This window comes from Ovis aries, chromosome 2 (genome assembly GCF_016772045.2).
Source record: "Ovis aries strain OAR_USU_Benz2616 breed Rambouillet chromosome 2, ARS-UI_Ramb_v3.0, whole genome shotgun sequence".
In the NCBI taxonomy this organism is placed as follows: domain Eukaryota; kingdom Metazoa; phylum Chordata; class Mammalia; order Artiodactyla; family Bovidae; genus Ovis; species Ovis aries.
The window spans coordinates 130,317,368-130,341,410 of NC_056055.1; the positions used below are offsets into that span (position 1 = coordinate 130,317,368).

The 24,043-nt window shown below is 39.5% G+C and overlaps 1 protein-coding gene and 1 non-coding gene across 4 annotated transcripts in view; one reads left to right on the top strand and one right to left on the bottom strand.

The window, feature by feature from the left end:
• ZNF385B (zinc finger protein 385B) overlaps positions 1-24,043 on the top strand; it is a 482,159-nt gene that overhangs the window by 109,512 nt on the left and 348,604 nt on the right. For all 3 annotated transcript variants that reach the window (XM_027964789.3, XM_015093333.4, XM_060409681.1), the window contains exons 2-3: positions 6,289-6,440; positions 7,087-7,407. In XM_027964789.3, coding sequence (XP_027820590.1) covers positions 7,089-7,407 — 319 coding nt within the window. In that variant the 5' untranslated portion in view covers positions 6,289-6,440; positions 7,087-7,088. The remainder of the gene's footprint in view (positions 1-6,288; positions 6,441-7,086; positions 7,408-24,043) is intronic.
• On the bottom strand, positions 12,648-12,719 carry TRNAC-ACA (transfer RNA cysteine (anticodon ACA)). The gene has a single exon. It is a non-coding gene; the product is annotated as a tRNA-Cys (tRNA).

Consider the following 24,043-nt stretch of genomic DNA (forward strand, 5'->3'; position numbering starts at 1 on the left):
GCATTGCCTTTCTTTGGAATTGGAGTGAAAACTGACCTTTTCCAGCCCTGTGGCCACTGCTGAGTTTTCTAATTTTGCTGACATATAGAGTGCAGCACTTTCGCAGCATCACCTTTCAGGATTTGAAACAGTTCCACTGGAATTCCATCACCTCCACTAGCTTTGTTTGTAGTGATGTTTCTTAAGGCCCATTTGACGTCACATTCCAGGATGTCTGGTTCTAGGTGAGTGATCACACCATCGTGATTATCTGGGTTGTGAAGATCTTTTTGTATAGTTCTTCCGTGTATTCTTGCCACCTCTTCTTAATATCCTCTGCTTCTGTTAGGTCCATACCATTTCTGTCCTTTATCGAGCCCATCTTTGCATGAAATGTTCCCTTGGTGTCTCTGATTTTCTTGAACAGATCTCTAGTCTTTCCTATTCTGTTCTTTTCTTCTATTTCTTTGCATTGATCACCGAAGAAGGCTTTCTCATCTCTCCTTGCTATTCTTTGGAACTCTGCATTCAGATGCTTATATCTTTCCTTTCCTCCTTTGCTTTTCACTTCCCTTCTTTTCACAGCTATCTAAGCCCTCCTCAGACAGCCATTTTGCCTTTTTTCATTTCTTTTCCATGGGGATGGTCTTGATCCCTGTCTCCTGTACAGTGTCATGAACGTCCATCTGTAGTTCATCAGGCACTCTTATCAGATCTAGGCCTTTAAATCTATTTTTCACTTCCACTGTATAATCATAAGGGATTTGATTTAGGTCATATCTGGATGTTCTAGTGGTTTTCACCACTTTATTCAATTTAAGTCTGAATTTGGCAATAAAGAGTTCATGATCTGAACCACAGTCAGCTCCCAGTCTTGTTTCTGCTGACTGTATAGAGCTTCTCCATCTTTGGCTGCAAAGAATATAATCAATCTGATTTTGGTGTTGGCTATCTGGTGATGTCCATGTGTGGAGTCTTCTCTTGTGTTTGTGCATCACCAAAAACCAAATGTTAAAATCAGTATTTGCCTAAGGTTAAAGCCCAGTACCATCATTCAAATGACTTTTGAGATATGGAAGCAGAAAATTGTATCATATAATAAATTGAAGTATTATTGAACTACTGTCTCTTTGAGGTAATAATTTTGATCTCTCTAGCCTAGAGTTCGAACTCAAATCTCCTGCATTGCAGGCAGGTCTTTTCCAGCCGAGCCACAAGGGAAGCCCAAGAATACTGGAGTAGGTAGCCTATCCCTTCTCCAGGGAATCTTCCCAACCCAGGAATTGAACCAGGTTCTCCTGTATTGCAGGTGGATTCTTTCCCAACTGAGCTATCAGGGAAGCCCATCATATAATAAATTTAAGTATTATTAAATTATTATCTCCTTGAGGTCCTAAGTTTGAGGTAGCAATGCTGGCCTTTTGCTTTATTCTCAGAAAGTGAGAAGAATCCAAAGTAGGATCTTTTCCCAAAATGATTCATTCCCTAATGGAAGTAAATAAATAAAAACTAAATATTGTGCTTAATGATGATTAGTTTAACATTGTCAAAGCAAATATAGCACATAATTCTACATAGTTTAGAATCATGATATAATCTAGTATCTTCATAATTTGATTTATCAGATAATAAATATTTATACGTCAAAATAAGTACCTATTCTGCCTATTGTTGTAGAACTAGTGCTGGATTTAGTTGTCAGTTTCTCTATTTGACTGATTGAAATATTTCAGTAATTATTTTTGTATAAAATTAACAGTTTCATAATTAACACTAATTATTGTAACGTTTTATTCTTGCAATAAGAAACATGCATTTTTTATTTCTGATAGAATCTCAGTGTACTAGGCATGTAAGGATATTTTCGATTCTAGTTTCATTTGAAATGCAAATATATATATTTGGAATTGATCTTCTGGCACTAAGAGTAATATACATTCCTTGTTCTCATTATTGACATTGTGATACTATTTGTGCATAATGGTAACTTGAACAACTCAGAAGATTAAAGGTGTCAGCAAAGACATTGATTTACATACACATACAACTATTGAGTCTTCTGAAAGCCAAGAGCAGTTTAACTAGCAGGTCTTGTTTGAAGCTGTACTTCAGCTGAATTAATTATAGCAACTATTTCGTTTTACTAAAGGTTTATGGAGCATCTTCTAAGTGCTAGGCTTCTAGCTGGTTAAAGATACAGAAATAATGAATGAGCATAAACTAACCTTGTTTTACTTATCTTTGGGTAACTCTAATGCCCCAGTCTGTTTACCCTTCACATTAGCTTATCCAAAATAGTTCAAATTTCTACTCTACTTGGGGTAAGAATTCCAGTATTTTACCAGCTTGCCCTTCTTGCATGATTTTTTTTTTGAATCCCTGAGATATCCCAAGCTAGTGGTTAATTTACATCTTAACTAGCTGTCTGGTTCTAGACTACACATCATTTTTTTGCTAGTCACTGACATCCTTAAGCCCCTTGCTGCTATTCTCCCATGGATGTCTTTAACCCCAGGTGTCATTCCAGACTCTCACACAGTTTCCTCATCAGCTGTGATGTTTGCATGACTTCACTGTTGACTTCAGAATTTTTTTTTAAAAAGGCAACACAGAGAGAATTTGACAGTTATTCCTGGATATTAAAATTCTCTGAGTTCACAGACCAAAAGCCCTCCATAGGCATTCTCTCTTGTTCAGCCTTCTCTGCCCAGTCTCAGGCTTGTCTCTGTCTCAGGGATCAGTTTACCTCCCCACAAATGGAATATCTGGAACAAGTTTCTCATACCTGCATACAGGTTCCCTGTTCCCCAGGCCCAGAGGCAGTCACAGGCTGTATCTACTTCCTGCTCCCATCAATCTTGTAGTAAGACTCACAGTGGAACAATATTTTCCTTTTGTGGTAACCCTACCCTTCCAAATAAGTGTGGTCTCTCCATAAAATCTTCATGACAAGAGTAGTATTTTCCCTAAAGATGAGTTTATGAACCTGAAATGATCCCCAGTTCAGTATAGTGTAACAGTATAGTACAATTTGAAATTCAGCGATCTCAGACCATTCTTGTTTCTAAGGTAAGATGTATTTACATTCTTCCTGTGGCTTCCAGTCTTTACCTCTGAATCAGCTGCTTTTTGTTTAAATTTATTACAAAAGACAATTGGATAGCTACACAGGTCAGGGCCAGTTTTAGAGAAAGTTGTTAAATATAAAATTTCCTGACACATTGCATCTTGGTTATTTAAAATCACTCTTTAATGGCAACCCACTCCAGTATTCTTGCTTGGAAATTCCATGGACTGAGGAGCCTGGTGGGCTGCAGTCCATGGGGTCGCAGGGAGTTGGACACGACTGAGTGCCTTCACTTCACTTCAGTTTTAGATCGTTACTGACTACCCCATCAGGGCTTCCATGATGGCTGAGTAGCAAGAACCCGCCTGCCGTGCAGGAGACGCAGGAGGCATGGGTTTGATCCCTGGGTTGAGAAGATCCCCTGGAGGAAGAAATGACAACCCACTCCAGTATTCTTGCTTGGAAATTCCATGGACAGAGGAGCCTGGTGGGCTACAGTCCACAAGGTTGCAAAGAGTCGGACATGACCAAAGCGACTGATGATGCACACACGACTATCCCATCCTGTCTTTTCCCCAAAGCAGTAACTCAAGGAACAACTTTCTTATTCCTTGACCGGTACCAAAATATAGTATTCTGTCATAGATGTTAAATGCTTGGCCATATAACCTGATAAAATAGTACAAAAAAGACATAGAATACTTGGTCTGATTATCTTGACCTCTCTTACCTTCCATGTAAGCCCACCAAACTATCCAGAGCAGAGCACTGCCCACAGCTCTGTTTAAAATTCGATGCCTCTCAAGGTCCTTCTCCCCTGTGCAAGTGAAACATGTAATTTAAGATAGTCTGATAAAAACACTTTAAAATAAAAAGTGGGATTTTTCTTTTCTTTTCTTTTCTTTTCTTTTCTTTTACTTAAACTATTACCCAATGGCACCCTACTCCAGTACTCTTGCCTGGAAAATCCCATGGATGGAGGAGCCTGGTAGGCTGCAGTCCGTGGGGTCACTGAGGGTCGGACACGACTGAGCGACTTCACTTTCACTTTTCACTTTCATGCATTGGAGAAGGAAATGGCAACCCACTCCAGTGTTCTTGCCTGGAGAATCCCAGGGATGGGGGAGCCTGGTGGGCTACCGTCTATGCGGTCGCACAGAGTTGGACACGACTGAAGTGATTTAGCTTAGCCCAAAGGATGACATTATAAATGTTTTCACCACACGTAGCTTAGAAATTATATCATCTCAGACCGAAAGTAGATGCTGAGACTCTGATATCTTGCTTCAATACTACCTCTAGGTCCTTTTCCCCAAACCTCTGGTATTAAATATATTCTGCTTGCAAGTGGCTATTAACAGGGGCTGAACTTATTTTTCTCCTAAGAGGGAAGAAGTGTGGTGAAGCCAGCACAGAACTAATCAACCGGGACTTGATGGACAGAATGCACACCCTACCCCCAGGCATTGTGTCCTCCCTAGAGTGGCCCACAGACCCGATGCTGGAGGCTTGGGAGATCATCTGTAAATGAGAAAGCAAAATAGGGATCAAAGTTATGAAGGGTTCTGGCATTATGCAGAGATTACAAGGGAATTCTAGAGTAGCCATTTATTTCATTTTAAAGCCACTTATTTCTTGGACAAATGACAATCAGAAAGCATTGGTAAGCTGACTGTATCTTTTATAATACAAAGAAGTCATTTTTTAGATTTCAAATTTAAAAGGGAGCATATGATGTATGTCCTATTTCTGTGAAATACCATGGGTTAATTAGGAACATGGGCAAGTCCACCCACCTCCAGATAAGTTGAACTTTCAAATGGAAGTATCATCATTACCCAGCTGAGTCAAGGATATTCATTGCTTGAGGTAAAATTTAACACTTAGATTTCAATGATTTAATGAGATGATGCCTGACCTCACTTTGCAAAGTTAAAAAGTTATTGGTTTTCCTTATGTTTTACAATAGATTAGTTTTCTAAGCAAGGCATAATATTTTAATGACAAGTTTATTTTCAAAATTATTTTTTTTATTATTTAGTTCAGTAATTCCTATGATAAATTTTAATATTTTAAGACAGGGTACAAAGTAATACATTTGAACATAACTTTCATATGGCACTAATATTTTCTCAAGTTTTATGTGGAAAAGGGCTTTGTGACACCATAGCATTTTTGATTTAGGGACTAAAGCAAAAAATATTGATATATGGGCAGTTCAAATCACATTTCAATTATAACGGAATTATTTTTTGTAACTCAGTTATAGGAATTGCTTAAACCTGATTTTTGTGTAGTCTGAATAGATTTTAAGGAAGAATATTGTCTATTTGGAGAGCTGAAAGGAATAGATTCATTTGGAAAGTTTTGTGAAATAAAGAGTTCCTTAAATTGGTGGCATCAGGGTAAAGTATTTACAAACCAAAGAGGTTTGACACATCAAAATTAGTAACATTCTAACAGTTCTCTGAAGGTTATGGTTTGGCATATGGTATGATGCATATGGCAGTTTGCAAAAAGGTGTGTGAGTGTGAAGCAGTTCTTGGCATACTGTATACATGGAATCAATATCTCTATGGTCATACCTTGTACTATAATTTATTTTCTGAATTTTAAACATTTAACTGGTGACTGCTCCAAATACAGACTATCCTTTAGTTGCTCCTCCCTAGAGCTGCAAGCCTAATTGGATCAATCAACTGCTCAGACCAAGATCTTGGAGTTTTTCCCACAGGCAGAATCCCTCACAAGCTACGATCCTCCCTTTGTCTGAACACTTCATCCCTCATAGCACGCTAAGGTCCACCTCAGCCAAATCTTTTTCATGGATGCCCCCTTTCACTTAGTTTTTGCCCAAATATTCTTGAATATCGTTCTCCTCTTTCCTCTATGAGAGTATCTTTTTCTTTATTCTAGTTGAGAACCGAAAACATGGTAATAGTCACATTGATATGTACAAAACACGGGTAATATTGGTATTAACTAAGATGAAAAAAATTACATATGTTAAAGTGGAACTGAACAAAATAAAAAGCCGAGGCTATCTTCATTACTCAAGGTTCTTCAGGTACTGGAAAGGCTCCTTTAAAATCTTTACTTAGATTATAATTTATCATTATATCCTTGTCTAGATAAATGAAAATCAGCACTTAAACCAAATGTTATCTTAGTCTGTTTTACTTTTTTCTATTTTTCAATTGTTGGATTACCATATATCGTATTTTTATTATTTTGTATTTCAGATGTTCTGCATTTCAGCCTCATCAAAGACTAAATTGATGTTTATGGGCTAATCTGGACACCTAAAAACAATTTGTTTCACTTCATCTATAAGAAAATATGTTCAAATTCTCACTGGCTGACTTATAAAGGGGCTTTTGGAATACAACCCAATGTAAGTTTCAAACATAATGTGTTTTAGTCTTTGCTGCTCACCTCCTCCCCTAGGTAGAGTGTATATTTGTTGGCCGGTGTGGGGGTGTGTGTGTGTATCATATATACCTCTGTGTCTACACATATCCCTTCTGACAGTATGGATTCATAGCACCCTTTATCCTTTCCTTAAACAGATCCAGAAATGAGGTTTATGCCCCGCTGCCCCCAGAGTTCACACTCTGTTGGGGAAACAAACTTAAACCAAATGACTGCACACATACATAGGAAGTAGACAGGGTGAGGTGTTCTGAAGGGAGGTCACATAGCGCATGTAGACAGGAATCTGCTTATTTCCAGGGTCAGACAACTTTCCCGGAGAGAGTAATGCACCAGCTAAGGTCTTGGGGTAGGCAGGAGTTAAAAGGGCAAAAGAACTGAGAGGTGATGGGAGAAGGCGACAGGAAGGAGTGGAAAATGCTCCAGACAGAGGGAGCACATGTGCAAAGATCATATCTGCTCAGGTAAGTACTTTGGATGATTTTTTCCAAGCATGACTGCTGAGTAGCTGGGAGACTTTAGCTTAAACCATACCATGAAAACTAATCATAATCATACTAGAAAATAAGAAGGCATATATTTTACAAGCATTTGTACTTTTTTTTAAGGTATGAAGTATTCCTTAAGCCCTGACAACTACTCTGAAGATGGAATTATGAATATGGCAACTTTTCTAAGGGGCTTTGAAGAAAAAGGGATAAAGAACGACAGGCCTGAGGACCAGCTGAGTCAAGAGAAAAAGAAAATTCTCTTCTCCTTCTGTGAGGTGTGCAACATCCAGCTAAACTCTGCAGCCCAGGCCCAGGTCCATTACAATGGCAAATCTCACCGCAAGCGAGTCAAGCAGCTGAGTGATGGACAGCCCTCATCCCCAGCCCAGGGCTCCGGGCCGCCACCCCCAGCCAGCCCCAGTACCCACACCAGCACAGGTAGGTAGGGGCCTGGGGCCCCATTTCCTGCTGGGAGAAATGCTTCCGCTCTAGAAAACGAAGGATTTAGAGCATGGCTTATCTTTCACCTTAAAACTACTGCCACAGCGTATATTCTTCTTCCTACAGGTAAAATCCAAGAGCTGTTTGTTACTTCTCAGAATACATTTAAAAATTGCTATTAATCTATATTATACTAGGCACAAATATATACATATATATATATATATACACACACACACACACATATATACACACATACACACAATTTGTATGTTGGATTGTAGGCTTAATTCTATATCTCCATAGCATGCAATCATTCCTTGACTTATTTTGAAATGTGTTTCAGATGAATGGTGATGTCCATTTTTTCTCCTTTCTGCAAAATGAGGCTTTCTTTCATCTCCTTCCTCTGCTTCCCATTGAGTAGCATACTATTAGATTGTATATAAAAAGCTCCAGCTTTATTTATAACACCCTGTGATACAGGAAAGGAGCATTCCTCTTGTGTGCTACAAGCCTTATATTCTTTTTGGGAGTTGGCAGCCGCATGCCGGCCGTGTTCTAACAACGGGAACAGGCATTGCCAAAACCAACAAGGCTTACCTCTGAGGTCCAGCGCCGCGGCAAGCTCTTTCCCTGCCTCTTGCCTCTCACCCTTTCCTGTGGGCTGGGCAGAAGTGGAGGCTTAGGGATTTTCTCATTCCTGAAACGGCCCAGATTTCTTCACAGTCTTACAAATCCTTTATCCTCGGGCAAGGCTGCCTCTTCCCCATTGATGGTCTTTGGGTAACCTCATCTCTGACATAACTAAAGAAAATGTGAAGTGTACTATTTTCCATGGTGAAGATTTCTACAGAAAGTAGGTATCTTCCACAGGTTTACCTGGGAGGCCAGAATAATCCTCCTCCTAAGAGTGGGAGAAAACTCCAAATTCTTCTCCAGCAAGTGTTTGCTTTGGTAATGAGGCTTCAACTTGAAGAGATGTGTTGGGGTACAGCCCTTTGTAGGAATTTCACTTGGTGCTGTTACATACTGCTTGATTTCATGAAGTTATATCATGATCCATATTGAGCTCCAGCAAAGGGGCTTGTGTGTGTTTGCTGTAATCAATTTTGTATTTCTAGCTAAACCTAACTTCTGTTTTACCCAGTATATGATTTAATTTCATTATTTTCCTCAGTCAATATTTATCATATTGTGAAAGAACTTATAGGAACTTACAGGATTTACTTATAGGAACTTACAGGATTACACATTTATTATAATGTGCTGTGCTTAGTTGCTCAGTCATGTCTGACTCTTTGTGACCCCCATGGACTGTAGCCCACCAGGCTCCTCTGTCCATGGGGATTCTCCAGGCAAGAATATTAGAGTGGGTTGCCATGCCTTCCTCCAGGGGATCTTTTCAACCCAGGGATCAAACCCAGGTCTCCGTACTGCAGGTGGAACCTTTACCATCTGAGCCACCAGGGAAGCCCTTTGTTATAATTGAGAAAGATTACTTTTCTGTTTTCTATTTACTTATTATGATGATAATTTTTATAAATATTTGCAGATGCATTAGTGTGTCTGTATTTACATGTTAAAAATATAGTTGGTATTGTTGAAGCTGGAACTCCAATACTTTGGCCTCCTGATGCGAAGAGCTGACTCATTTGAAAAGACCCTGATGCTGGGAAAGATTGGGGGCAGGAGGAGAAGGGGATGACAGAGGATGAGATGGTTGGATGGCATCACCGACTCAACAGACATGAGTTTGAGTAAACTCCAGGAGTTGGTGATGGACAAGGAGGCCTGGTGTGCTGCGGTTCATGGGGTAAAGAGTTGGACATGACTGAGCAACTGAACTGAGCTGAACTGAGGGTGAAAACTGATGAGTCTCTTGTATCTAAATCAGAGGGTAAATAACCCTGAATCCAATATCTATGTTAACCTGTGGTTTCTAAAAGAAGTAATATTAGTAGATAACATTCATGGAACATTTTCTGTGGAGTATATTTTGTCCCTAAAATAAGAACCTTATAGGAATTTTCTCATTTAATCTTCTCATGAACCCTGAGGTAGGTACTAAGATTATTCCTAATTTATAGAATAGGAACAGAGGTGCAGAGATAAAATTTACAGGCCAAAGTATTGGAGTTCCAGCTTCAACAATACCAACTATATTTTTAATATGTAAATACAGACACACTAATGCATCTGCAATTACAGCATGGAAATGGCAGATCAGAGTTCCAACCATATTTAAGAAATAGTGAGGCCATAATTCTTCAGCACTACTTTGCTGCTGTCTTTTACTGTGTGATAAACTCAGATTAAATTCAGACCCATGTGCTGTAATATATATGTGGTCACAAATGGTTACTATCATGGTAAACTACCTCTCTCTAATGGGCTTTGAAAACAGATATTTAAAGCTCCAATTCATGAATTTTTCCATCTTTCTCTCATGCTAATGAACTTATCCAGCTGATATAAAATACATTTAGTTAAGACGTATACAGAATATTATGGATAATATTCTATAAATAAAACATAGCTCATTATCTAGTAGAACACAGTATATTAATATATAGTAAAATGGGTGAGAAAATGAGATAGCTTTTCAAGTTTTACATTAGGCAGAAAGGAGCGTTTTCATTTACTGATAACCTAGTCAGTGATTCAGAAGACTTGGGTTTAGCATGTGATGAAGGCAAGTCACTTAACATCTGAAATTGGTTAGCATTAATCCTCCCATCTGAAAAAAACTGAGGATAATAATGTCTTCTCTTTGAAATAGAAATTGGACATAGATGTATGTACAAAGATGATTATGACGATCTATAACTTGAAAATACAAACTGTATCCTGAATGTCCAATAGAAGAAAGGGTAAATACATATTATTACATTGTAAGATGATTGATAGAAGCCATAGTCATTAAAAGTCATATTTAATGTAACCCAGTGAAAGGGGAGACTGCCCATGGTCTCATGCCAAGGGAAACAACAGGCCCTAGAGGGGAATATACCTTAGTGCCGCTGTGTGGGCGTGTGCACGTTATCGTTGAGAGTCTCAACTCAGTGAAGAGCAAGCCTGGCATGGTTTGACTTATTTCCAGGCCCTTTCCTCAGTTTTGACCAATTGCCTATCTATTCCCCCCTGGAATTATGGAGGTGTGGGGGAGGTGGCCTTGCCCTACAGCCTTGACAAAGTTGTGGGCCATTCTTGGTGCATGCGCGCATGCATACGTAGGTGCTCAGTCGTGTCCAACTCTTTGTCACCACCTGGACTGCAGCCCTCCAGGCTACTCATCTAGGTAATTGCTATTCTGGTTGTGGGTCACAGTTGCTCCTAACAGAGCCTGTGGATGAAGAGTTCCCTTCGGTCCCATAGACACGGGGAGTCCCTGAGATTTAGCTGTATCTTCCAGCTTACCTTAAGTTGGTAGCAAAAGACTATCCCCCCACTGTGTGTGCCTCTTTTTCCCACAGAGTTATCCCTGGCAAGGTTGTGTCCTCCTCTCTCATCTGTGTGCCAGTTCTTGGGGCTTGAGGTCATGTGCAGAATCCACCTGACAACTAACATTCTTCTTGAAAACCTAGAGCTGCTGGGGCCCAGGCAGGTAGAGGTGGAGTAGCTGGAGGTGGGGGGCTTCCCTCCGCATTTCTCTTACCTGCTCAGGCAGCACAGCGGAGGCCGGCAAGTCCACTGACAAATCAGGTACTTCATCAGGGAACAAAACGCCAAGCTCCCCTTTGTGCTCATAACTTGGCTTTAGGGACTTACACTTATCCCTCAAAAAGAAAAGATATACAGGAGTCCTAATCCCCAGTACTTCAGGATGTGACCTTATTTGGAGATAGAAATCTTTACAAAGGAAATTAAATTAAAACAAGGTCATTAGTGTTGACTCTAATCCAGTATGACTGGTGTCCTTATAAAAAGGGGAATCTGGGTTGAACAACAGGTGCACACATAGGGAAGATGATGTGAAAACACAGGGGCAGGGAATCATCTTCACACTGAGGAGAGAGGCCTGGAACCGGCCCTTCCATCAGCAAGAACCCATCCCGCAGTACCTTCATTTTGGACTCCTGGCCTCCAGAACTGTGAGATGATAAATCTGTATTGGTAAGCCACCCAGTCTGTGGTACTTTGTTAAAACAGCCCGAGCAGATTAACACAGGGAGGAAAACAGAAGCATGTCTCCTCCCCAGAGGAGAGTTGTAGACATAGCCTTCCAACAACTGGTAACTTCAGAGGGAACTTCCCCTTCTCTCTGTCAGTCTTGTTATGCTTTTGGGGTTGGCAGGTTAGGTGTAGGGTGCACAGGGTGGCTAGTTGGGACTTGAGCCATTTTTCTGAATAAGAGGTGACTGACCCTCAACCACTGGCAGTTCTTTCACTAAATTTAGAATTTAGTATGTTCCTTTTGGAAGAATAGGAAGATGCTTAGAGTGTACCTAAAACTATTTTAGAACACTCTGGGCTACAGAAGGAAGAATTAGAGGGGAAGCAAAAAGAGCTTAAATAACTTTGTCTGCGTGAGAAGGATCCCTACGCCTTTCCCCTTCCAGAACCAAGGAGAGGTGGAAATAACAGAGAACCACAGATAACTCTTGGTTTTGGACAAAATAGTTGCAGGCTTCTATCCCTCTAGTGATCCACAAAGACTGGTGTTCCTGGTCCCTAGCAAGGTGAGCAGATGGACCTGAAGCAGGCTTCTGACTGCCTGTGAGCTTAGTGAGCCCAGAGGCTGCTGGATGAGCCTGGGGACCATAGAGGAGCTCCTGGGAGGAGCAAGGAAGCAGCTTTTCCAGCGTCTGGGATTGGAGCAGTGGCCGTGCAATGTTTCCCATGTGCCATGAGCAAAGTGCAGGCCTACCTGAAGGTCCCTCATAGTTGTTAACCAGGGAACACCCTCACAGTGCCAGAAGATAAATACCAGACAGAAAGCAAAATCTCCCAGCAGATGCCTGTGTGCAGAAGTGACAACCAGGCCATAAACTCTCCTATCTGAGCCTTGGCACTACGTAACCCTATAAGCACCCTCTGTTCCCGACTCCAAATCTAGATGGAACTTCCAGGAAAGAGGCACCCCATACTGCCTGAGAGTCAGTTTTTGTTACCACATGTGATAAGTTTTGTAGAAAGTGAAAACCCCATGGACTGTAGCCTACCAGGCTCCTCCGTCCATGGGATTTTCCAGGCAAGAGTAATGGAGTGGGGTGCCATTTCCTTTTCCAAGGATCTTCCCAACCCAGGGATCGAACCTGGGTCTCCTGCATTGTAGGCAGACGCTTTACCATCTGAGCCACCAGGGAATTTATCATTAGCAGGTTTGCCTTTAAAGGCTGACCAAAGGAAGTTTTTCAAATAGAAAGGACATGGTAAAAGAATACACCTTAGAGCTTCAGGAAGGAAGAAATGACTGAAAAAGCAGAAATAAACATTGTAAAGCAATTATACTTCAATAAAAATTAAACAGAGAAAAAGCAAAAATATAGGTGCATACAATAACTGTGTCAGTAAGGGTTCTCCAGTGGAGAAGGCACTTGGCACCCCACTCCAGTACTTGCCTGGAAAATCCCATGGGCGGAGGAGCCTGGTAGGCTGGAGTCCTTGAGGTTGCTAAGAGTCGGACACGACTGAGCGACTTCACTTTCACTTTTCACTTTCATGCATTGGAGAAGGAAATGGCAACCCACTCCAGTGTTCTTGCCTGGAGAATCCCAGGGACGGGGGAGCCTGGTGGGCTGTTGTCTATGGGGTCGCACAGAGTCGGACACGACTGAAGAGACTTAGCAGCAGCAGCAGCAGCAAGGGTTCTCCAGAGAAGCAGAATCAATAGGATGTGTGTGTGTGTGTGTGTGTGTGTGTGTGTGTGTGTGTGTGTGTGTGCGTGTGTGTGTGTGTGTGTGTGCGCGCGCACACACATGTGCACACATACATATATAAGAATACTTATTAAAAGAATTGGCTCAAGTGATCATGGAGGCTGACAAGTCCCAAGATCTGCAATCAAAAAGCAAGAGACCCAAGAGGTCTGATGGTGTAGTTCCAGTCCCAAAACTGGCAGGCTTGAGATCAGAAAAAACTGCTGTTTCAGTTTAAATTGGAAGACAAGAAAAAATTGATAGCCCAGGTTGAAGGCAGTCAGGCAGGAGGATTCCCTCTTACTCAGGGGACGGTCAGCCTTTTGTCCTATTCAGGCCTACAACTGACTGGATGAGACCCGTGCATAAAGAAGGAGGAATTTGTTTTACTCAGTCTGTAAATTCAAATGTGAAATTCAACATGAATTGTAGTAATATTATTTCTGTCTCCTAGAGTAATGGAAATAAAAACAAAAATAAACAAATGGGACCTAATTAAACTTAAAAACTTTTGCATAGCAAATAAAACCATAAATAAATTGAAGAGACAACCTACAGAATGGGTTGCAAATGATGTGACTGATAAGGGATTAATTTCCAAAATATGTAAATAGCTCATACAGCTCAATTAAAAAAACAAAACAAAAACAAATAACCCAATCAAAACATGGGCAGAAGACCTAAATAGACATTTCTTAAAGAAAACATACAGATGACCAAAAGACACATGAAGAGATGCTAAACCTCACTGATTATTAGAGAAATGTCAATCAAAGCTACCTCACACCAGTCAGGATGGCCATCATCAAAAAGTTTGCAAATAATAAATACTGGAGAAGACGTGGAGAGAAAGGAACCCTCTTATACTGTTAGTGGAAATGTGAATTAGTACAACTATGATGGAGAACATTATGGAGGTTCTTTAAAAAACTAAAAACAAAGCTACCGTATGATACTGCAGTCTCACTCGTGGACATATATCTGGAGAAAACCATAATTTGAAAAGATACATGCACCTCAGTGTTCATTGCAGCATTGTTTATAGCAGCCAAGACACGGAAGCAATCTAAAAGTTTCAGGTAATTGTGCTGTTACACGATACCTGAAATTTACATAATATTAAACATGTAATGTTTTATCATGATTACATGATATTATAATCAGCTATACTTTAATTAAAAAATTTAAAAATTATACTCAGTACAGCCTTCATTTTAAAGTAACTGATTCTTTAAAAAATATATAGTTAGCTTCAAGCTTCTTGTGTTTATTTCTTCAATATTTTGAGATCACCTTAACTTTTTTAGACAAAAGGAAGTCCTAGAGAACTACTTTCACATTTTTTTCATACTTCTAGGTCTTTCCATAAGTTCCCAAAAGGAATCCATTGGATAAATCTGTCTAATTCCATGGTGTTTTTTTTTTTAATTTGGGGAATTATTTTTTTCTAAGCTACTCCCTATGTTCTCTTTTCTCTGCTTAAAATTAATGCACATGTGGGCTTGTTTAATAATCCTTCAGAATTCATCAATCAATAGATTTGTGGGTAGTATATTTTACTGATGGAATCATGATGGAGTTGGTTAGATATAGGATATTAAATCATTTATATAACAAATCAATAAGAATTTATACAGTTACATATGCATACACATGAGTCTATATATGTTCATCCTAACTAAAGACATTCCTATAATGAAAATTTCTTATTTGTTAGCTTTTTCCAACATATTTCCTAAGCCCTCTTTACTACTTTAACTGTGATTCCTCTGTCATCGTGGTAAACACTAACTGCACAATGCAAGGGAGTATAATCTGTTACGCAAGTTCGTTCATGTAATTCTTGTTCAGAAAGTTTCAGTGTCCTTCATTGCTTTCAGAATAAAATCTACATCTTAGCTAACACACAATGTGAAATTCACCCAAAGACAAACTCACAGAAACACCCAGAATAATGTTTGACCAAATATCTGGGCATACTGTGACCCAGTCACATAAAATTAATCCTCACATTATTGTTTTCCTCATAAGCTTCTTTTTTTTTAATTTTTGTTTTTACTTTACAAGCTTCTTAAATCATGTTTGATGACTGAAACAAAACTTATGATGCTCAATAAATTAATAATTAAAAGTGGGTAAGTTAAAGGAGCCTAATGGAAGTAAAGTTTCTATACTTTCATTTGATTAGTTAAATGGTGATACTGGTAGATTGTCAGGTATTAATTACAGGTATTAAAATACCCATAAAGGAAATGGTAACCCACTCCAGTACTCTTGCCTGGAGAGTCCCATGGAGGGAAGAGCCTGGTAGGCTACAGCCCATGGGATCGCAAAGAGTCAGACACGACTGAGCGTCTTCACTTTCACTTTCACTTTATACTTAAGATGGGTTGTAATATAATCAAGCACTATGAAAATTTTAGAAAGCAATACAGTCAGAATATAAATAAATTAAGGTAGAGTTCTAAAAATGTTCAAATAACCCATAGTATGACCAAAAATAAATAAATAAATAAATAAATAAATGAGAACCAGAGGACATAAATAGAAAACAAATAATAAAATGTCAGACTTTACACTAACATATGAATAATATCTTTAAATGTAAGTGGCCCAAATATACCAGTCAAAAGACAGAGAGCTTCAGAACAAATTTAAAAAGTTACCCAGCTATATGCTGCTACAAGAAACTCACTTTACAGCCAATGATGTAAGTAGGCTGAAAGTAAAAGAATGGAGAAGAATATGCCATGCAAAGAGTAATTTTAAAAGGCAGAATTACCTATATTAATATGTGATAAGGTAGACTTTAGAGCAAAGAAGATTACTAGCCACAAAGGTAGACATTACATGGTGATAAAAGGCTCAGTCTGCTAGGAAGACATAATGATTCTAAATGCTCACATACCAAATAAAAGTTTCAAAGATACTTGAAACAAAAACTTATAGAGCTGAAAGAAGAAATACATATATCCTCAACTGAAGACTTTAACACCTCTCTCTCAAAAACTGATAGAATTACTAGAGAGAAAATCATCAAGGGTATACAGGATCTGAACAACTCGACCAACCAACAGCATCTAATTTATATAGCACTTTACCCAACAATAGTAGAATACATTTTTTTTATCTCAAATGCCCATGGAATATTCACCAAGAGACACCATATTCTGGGCCATAAGACAAACCTTAACATATTGAAAAGAATTGTAATTATGAACAGTATGTTCCATGACGATAATGAAATTAAACTGGAAGTCTATAATAGAAAACCAACAGGAAAATTAAACAACATATTTCTAAAGTAATTCATGAGTGAAAGAATAAGATCCAAAGGAAATAAAATTATTTAAAATATTTTAAAATAATTTTAAAATAGTAAAAATTTTTGAAAATGGAAAACATTTTTAAATATCAAAAATATTAGGATGTTAATAAAATAGCATTAAGAGGGAAATTTATAGCACTCAATGCTTATTTTAGAAAATGAGAGAAGGTCTCCAATAAGTAAGCCCCTATTGTAAGGAACTAGAAAAGAAGAGAAATGATATCCCAAAGCAAGTAGAAAGAAATGGTAAAAATCAAGAGCAGAAACCTCTGAAGTGAAAATAAGAAAGCGTCAGAGAAAAATCAATAAAACAAAAAATTGGCTCTTTGAAAAAGATCAATGAAGTTTACAAGCCTCTACTAAGACTGACAAAAATGAAAAAGAAAGAAGAGACAGAACAGAATCTGCAGCTGTAGGATTCATAATTACAAAGCTCCTCAAAGGAAAGTTCTAGATACACATGGTTTTACTGGAAAATCATACCAAAATCATACCTCTAAATAAACACCAATTATGCACAGTTTCTTTCAGAAAATAGAAGGGGAATAAACACTTCCCAATTTATTTTATGAGCAGAGTTACCCTGATATCAAAACCAGACAAATAAAATATAAAAAAAGAAAACTACAGGCTAGTATCTCTCATGAACTTAGACTAAAAAATTCTCAAAAAATATAAACAAACTGAATCTGTCAATGCATAAATGTAACTGTTTACCATAACCAAATGAGATTTATTCTAGATATGCATGACTGATTCAACATTTGAAACTCAACAAATATGAAATGCCATATCAACAGCTAAATAAGAAAACCATGTGGTTATACTGATTGTTGCAGTAAAAGCATTTGAGAAAACCCAACACTCATTTTTGATAAAAACTCTCAGCAAGTTAAGAACAGAGGGGAATTGCCTCAATTTAATAAAGAACATTTACAAAAATCTCAGCTAACATCATTTTTATGGTGAAAGATGGTTTTTTTCCCTGAGATCAAGAGCAAGGTAATGATGTCCACTTACCCGTCTCTTATTTAGCATAGTACCTGAAATTCTGGGCACCAGAGTAAGGCAAGAAAAACCTGACTTTCTATCATTGTGCTAAACTAAGTGACAACAGTGTGTTGAATAGCTTGGTCATTTCCTAATAAATTAAGGTTATGAAACATTCACTGCTTGACAGGACCGTCCTCTTAGACAGAAATGAAAGAGATTTTTGACTATCCATGAATAGTGTCTGGTGCCATCCTGACATGTTCAGTATAAGAAAGCAATTTTTTTTTGTATTATGTATTTTTGTATTTTGTATTATGTATTTCTTTGTATTATTTAACTGATACGTATGTTCCCCAATCTATAGAATGCCAATATAAAAGTCAGTTCTTGGTTGAGAAATAAATAAATAAATAAATAAATAAAAGGCATACAGATTGGAAAGGAAGAAATAAAATTTTCTCTCTTTGCAGATGACATGATGGTCTATATATAAATCCCAAAGAATCTATGAAAGTTTACATGATAGACAACTAATAAAAACCAGTTGCATGTCTTTGTATATCACTAAAAATGAACATATAAAAACTTAAAAGTACAGTATCATTTATAATCATGCCCAAATAAAATATCAGTACTTAGATATATACTTAAAAAAAACATGTACAGAATCCATGTGCTGGAAATCACAAAATATTAGGAAAAGAAATCAAAGACCTAAATGAGTAGAGAAATATACTATATTCATGAATTGGAAAACTCACCATAGTTAAAATGGCAGTTCTCCCTAAGTTGATCTATATGTTTCATGCAATTTCTATCAGAACCCAGCAGGATTTATTGTAGACACAGGAGAGCTTAACCTAAAATAATATAGCAAAGCACAGCTGTACAGCTAAAACCATCTTGACAAGGAAATAAAGTAGGAAAAAATCTCTGTCCAGTATCAAGGCTTACTATATAGCTGAAGTCATCAAAAGAGTGGTGGAGTTTTTTTGGTTGTTTGCTTTGTTTTGTGGAGGAATAGGGTCTTTCCTGGCGGCTCGGATGGTAAAGAATATGCCTATGATGCAGGAGACCCAGGTTCGATCCCTGGGTCGGGAAGTTCCCCTGGAGAAGTAGATGACACTGCACACCAGTATTCTTGCCTGGAGAATTCCCAGGACAGAGGAGCCTGGTGGGCTGCAGTCCAGGGGGTTGCAGAGAGTCGGACAGAACTGAGCGACTAAGACATACACATACTGTGGAGTTATAGACATGTAGATCAATGGAAAAAAAAAAAAAACCAAAACAAAACTACAGAACCCAGAACTGTAGATCCACACAGATATGCTCAACTGACTCTTGACAATTCAAAATCAATTCAGTGAAGGAAAAATAGTCTTTTCAACAAATGGATGCTGGAGCAATAGCACAGCTATAAGCAAAACAAAAACAACTCCTGAGACAAACGTTTACACCATATATAAAAATTAACCAAAATGGATCCTAGATTTAAAGCAAAGCATAAAAATGTCAAAACTTTTAGAGAAAAAAAAATGGAAGAAATTCTCTGGGACCTAGGGTTAGTCAAAGAGTTGTGACTTGACACCAAAAGCAAGATCCAAAAAAGGGAAATTGATAAATTAGACTTCATTCAGAATTAAGAACTTTTGCTTGGTAAAATACCATGGGAAGATAGTGAAAATATAAGCTACAGATGGTAGAAAATATTCGCAAACTGTGTATCCAACAAAGGATCGAGTCACATGAGGAACTCTCAAAACACAACAGTGGGGAGAGAAAAAGGGCAATCCAGTAAGAAAATGGGCAAAAGATAGGAGGACAAATTTCACTGAAGATTAACAGATAGAAATAAGAGCATGAAAAGCTGTTCAACAGCATTAGTCATCAAGGGAAGTGTGAAAATAAAACTAGTAGATGAATAATAAACTATTGATACTTGTAACAACTTGGATGAATCTCTAGGGAATTACGCTAGTGAAAAAAATCAGTCACACAAATTTATCAGTACATACAATGAATGCATTTATTTGTATAACATTCTTGACATGACAGAAGTTTAAAGGATAATTAATGCTTCCTGAGTGTTATGGCTTCCCTTCCCTGATGGAGGGAAATGGGTATGATTATAAAAGGTCAACATGAGGGATCCTGTGGTGGTGGATTCAGGAATCTACACAGGTGACAGACACACACATAAACATGAACACACATTGTTGTTGCTCAGTCCTTCAGCCATGTCTGACTCTTTGAGACACCAAGGACTGCAGCACGCCTGGCCTCCTTGTCCTTACCATCTCCCGGAGCTTGCTCAGACTCGTGTCCATTGAGTCGGTGATGCCTTCCAACTCTCTTGCCCTCTGTCGTCCCCTTCTGCCTTCCATCTTTCCCAGCATCAGGGTCTTTTCCAATGAGTCAGCTCTTTGTATCAGTTGGTCAAAGTATTGGAGCTTCAGCTTCAACATCAGTCCTTCCAATGAATATTCAGGGTTGATTTCCTTTCAGTTCAGTTCAGTCAAGTTGCTCAGTCGTGCCCGACTCTTTGTGACCCCATGAATCGCAGCACCCTAGGCCTCCCTGTCTATCACCAACTCCCGTAGTTTACTCAAACTCATGTCCGTCGAGTCAGTGATGCCATCCAGTCATCTCATTCTCTGTCGTCCCCTTCTCCTCCTGCCCCCAATCCCTCCCAGCATCAGAATCTTTCCAATGAGTCAACTCTTCCGCATGAGGTGGCCAAAGTACTGGAGTTTCAGCTTTAGTATCAGTCCTTCCAATGAACACCCAGGACTGATCTCCTTTAGGATGGACTGGTTGGATCTCCTTGCAGATCCTAAGAGTCTTCTCCAACACCACAGTTCAAAAGCGTTAATTCTTCAGCATTCAGCCTTCTTAATGGTCCAATTCTCATATCCATACATGAGTACTGGAAAATAATAGCTTTGATTAGACAGACCTTTCTGGGCAAGGTAATATCTCTTCTTTTAATATTCTGTCTAGGTTGGTCATAGCTTTTCTTCCAAGGAGCATGCATCTTTTAATTTCATGGCTGTAGTCACCATGTGCAGTGATTTTGAGACCCCCAAAATGAAGACTCTCACTCTTTCCATTGTTTCCCATCTATTTGCCATGAAGTGATGGGACTGGATGCCATGATCTTCATTTTTTGAATGTTGAGTTTTAAGCCAGCTGTTTCATTCTCCTCTTTCACTTTCATCAAGAGGCTCTTTAGTTCCTCTTCGCTTTCTGCCATGAGGGTGATGTCTTCTGCATATCTGAGGTTATTGATATTTCTCCCAGCAATCTTGATTCAAGCTTGTGCTTCATCCAGCCTGGCCTTTCACAGGTCTGCATGTAAGTTAAATAAGCAGAGTGACAATATACAGCCTTGATGTACTCTTTTCCCAATTTGGAACCACTTTTACTTGAAGTAAAACTGGGGAAATCTGCCTAGGATTGGTAGATTGTATCCATGTCAGCATCCTGATTGTGATGTTATTCTATAGTTTTATAAAATGTTATGTTCAGTGGTAGTGAGACAAAGTGCTCAAAGGAACTCCCTGTATTATTTCATATAACTGCATTATTTCATATAACCACATATGAGTCTTTAATCATCTCAATAAAAATTTCAGTTAAAAATTGTAATAAAGATATTACAATTCTAGTAGTATCATCAGATTTAATAATGAACACAGATTTGGGGGTTTTGATTTTTAAAAATTATCAAGTAGCTACAGAGATTAATAAAATACAATCCCTTTTCTGAAGTGTCAAGAGAGGTCAGATAAGGGAATGACAATGTGATATGCTGAGAACAATGACGATCTACAGATAATGTGAGTGTGGCGCAGAGAAAGGAATGGTCAGCTTTGTAACAATCAGAGAAGGCTTCCTAGAGGATGTGGTATTTGCAGTAAATTTTATAAAATGAGTTTCAGGTTATTGAAGGAAAACCAACATTCCAGGTAGAGAGGGCAGCCATGTGAGTGCATGTTGGGTGAACTATAAATAGTTTATTATTGTTGGAATGAAGTATGTGTAGGGGGAAGGAAGGAACATCCCTCTGGCAAAGTATGAAGGAGTTGAAACAGGGAGAAGAGTCATCCTTGTCCCGTGGGGTCAGAGGCATAGGAAAAACACAGTTACCCAAACACACATGTACAGAACTCAGGGACAACTGCTAGAATTCAGAGCTCTTCGAAGTTCTCTTTTTATCCCACTCTGGTTTACATCAACCGGAAGCTTTCCCAACAAGTGCAGATATCCTAGCTTAGGTGTCATGTCCCCAGGCCCTGCTGGATGCACAGACACCTTCCCAATGGCAGACAAAATCGACCACCTTTATTTCCTGTCCAGAGTGGCTAGTGACCCTCATCCTGCCCTCTGCTGTCAAAGACGGAGACCTGTTCTTCATCCTGAGTGCCCATCGCTGTAATCCTTCCTCTGCCACCTCTAATCCAGTCACCATTCTCGTCCTCTGAGGTGAATCTGAACTTAAGAAATATAAGTAAGTTGATGCATTGATAGCTGATCGTTTAACCCAGTGATTCTTGAATTCTAGCATGCATCAGCATCACCTGGACAATGTGTTCTAATGCGGGATGCTGGGCTCCATCTTTAGAGTTCCTGATTCAGTAGGCTGGGGATGGAGCCTGAGAACTTGCATTTCTAACAAGTTCCCAGATGATATGGAAGCTACCAGTCCAAAATCACACTCTGAGAACACTAACCCAACAAGGAGGACTTATACCCAGAAATGCAGCTTCTTACTTTAAATAAATTTGTAATTGGGAAATGGTCAGGAAAGAGAAAGGTGGCCTCTTCATTCCTTGTCTGTCTCTGGGGCATCCACTGACTATGGGAAAAAGAGGGATGATGTCATGGAAGTAGAGTGACGTAGCCCCGCCAACCCCTTAGCCAATCCCCCCCCTCACTGGGAGTTGTCTGAGTAACTCTGTGCCTCCTCCAATATCATCAAAACAGTGACAGCAGCATGAAAGACTGCAGTTAGGCGGGTGAATGCATCCATGTCAGATACTTATGCCAGATACTGTGCTAAGGAGGTTATGTCAGTTGAAGCCTCCCAACAGATTTTCAAGGAAGACACTATTATTATAATGGACAAAGCAAACGAGGACTAAAGAGGCTGGGTAGTAGCCAAAAGAGGCAAGGCTGGAACTTAGAACAAGGCAGCCTGATTCTGCAGCCTGACTCTTCACCATGGTGTTACTGCCTCTCATCTATGGAGATCAGCTGAACTGGGCAGAATTAGCCTAGCGTGTGCTTAGGTTACTCGTGCTCAGAGAATTTACCTGATGTGCAAGTTCAGTCAGAAAATAGGGGCCCTAAGTTCTGTCTGGCTGCATCCTGTCTGTGTGGTAAGGGTCTCACTGTTCAGAGGACTTCCCCACTTCTCATTCACTGATACATGAGACTCTGACACTCTCCCCTTTCCAGTTGCTGTTTAGTCACTAACTTGTGTCCGACTCTTGGCGACCTTATGGACTGCAGCATGCCAGGCTTTCCCTCACCATCTCCTGGGATTTGCGCAAATTCATGTCCACTGAGTCGGTGATACAATCCAACCATCTCATCTCCATTTGCAAATTCAGTTCAGTTCAGTTCAGTCGCTCAGTCGTGCCCGACTCTTTGCGACCCCATGAATCGCAGCACGCCAGGCCTCCCTGTCCATCACCAACTCCCGGAGTTCAGTCAGATTAGAAGCAAGTAAATCACCAGAGAGAGTAATAAATGTTAAGTTCACATTCTATTCTCCTTGTGTCCTTGGGGAGGGTGTGTGTTTATCATGGAGAATCCAGTTGCCCCAAGGATTACGTTGGGGAGGATTGATTTCATTCTGGGGCTTTAAGGATCCATATTTCCTCAGAATGGCAAGGGATTCTCTCTTAGGGGGTGACCTATGATCCTGCTTTTGACAATGCATGGTACCTGTGAGATTGGACCAAGAGCACAGAGGTTCTACTGAATTGTGGGAAGAGAGACACACTGGTGCTTGATCTGAGGTGCACTGGAGATACAGTTATCATGAAAAGATTGAAATAATGGCTTTAGGCCTCACAACCAACAAGACAAATATGAACATCCTCATGTTCAGTCAGTCAGTTCAGTCGCTCAGTCATGTCCGACTCTTTGTGGCCCCATGAATCGCAGCATGCCAGGCCTCCCTGTCCATCACCAACTCCCGGAGTTCACTCAGACTCACGTCCATCAAGCTGGTGATGCCATTTAACCATCTCATCCTCTGTCATCCTCTTCTCCTCCTGCCCCCAATCCCTCCCAGCATCAGAGTCTTTTCAAATGAGTCTGCTCTTCGCAGGAGGTGGCCAAAGTACTGCAGTTTCAGCTTCAGCATCAGTCCTTCCAATGAACACCCAGGACTGATCTCCTTTAGGATGGCCTGGTTGGATCTCCTTGCAGTCCAAGGGAC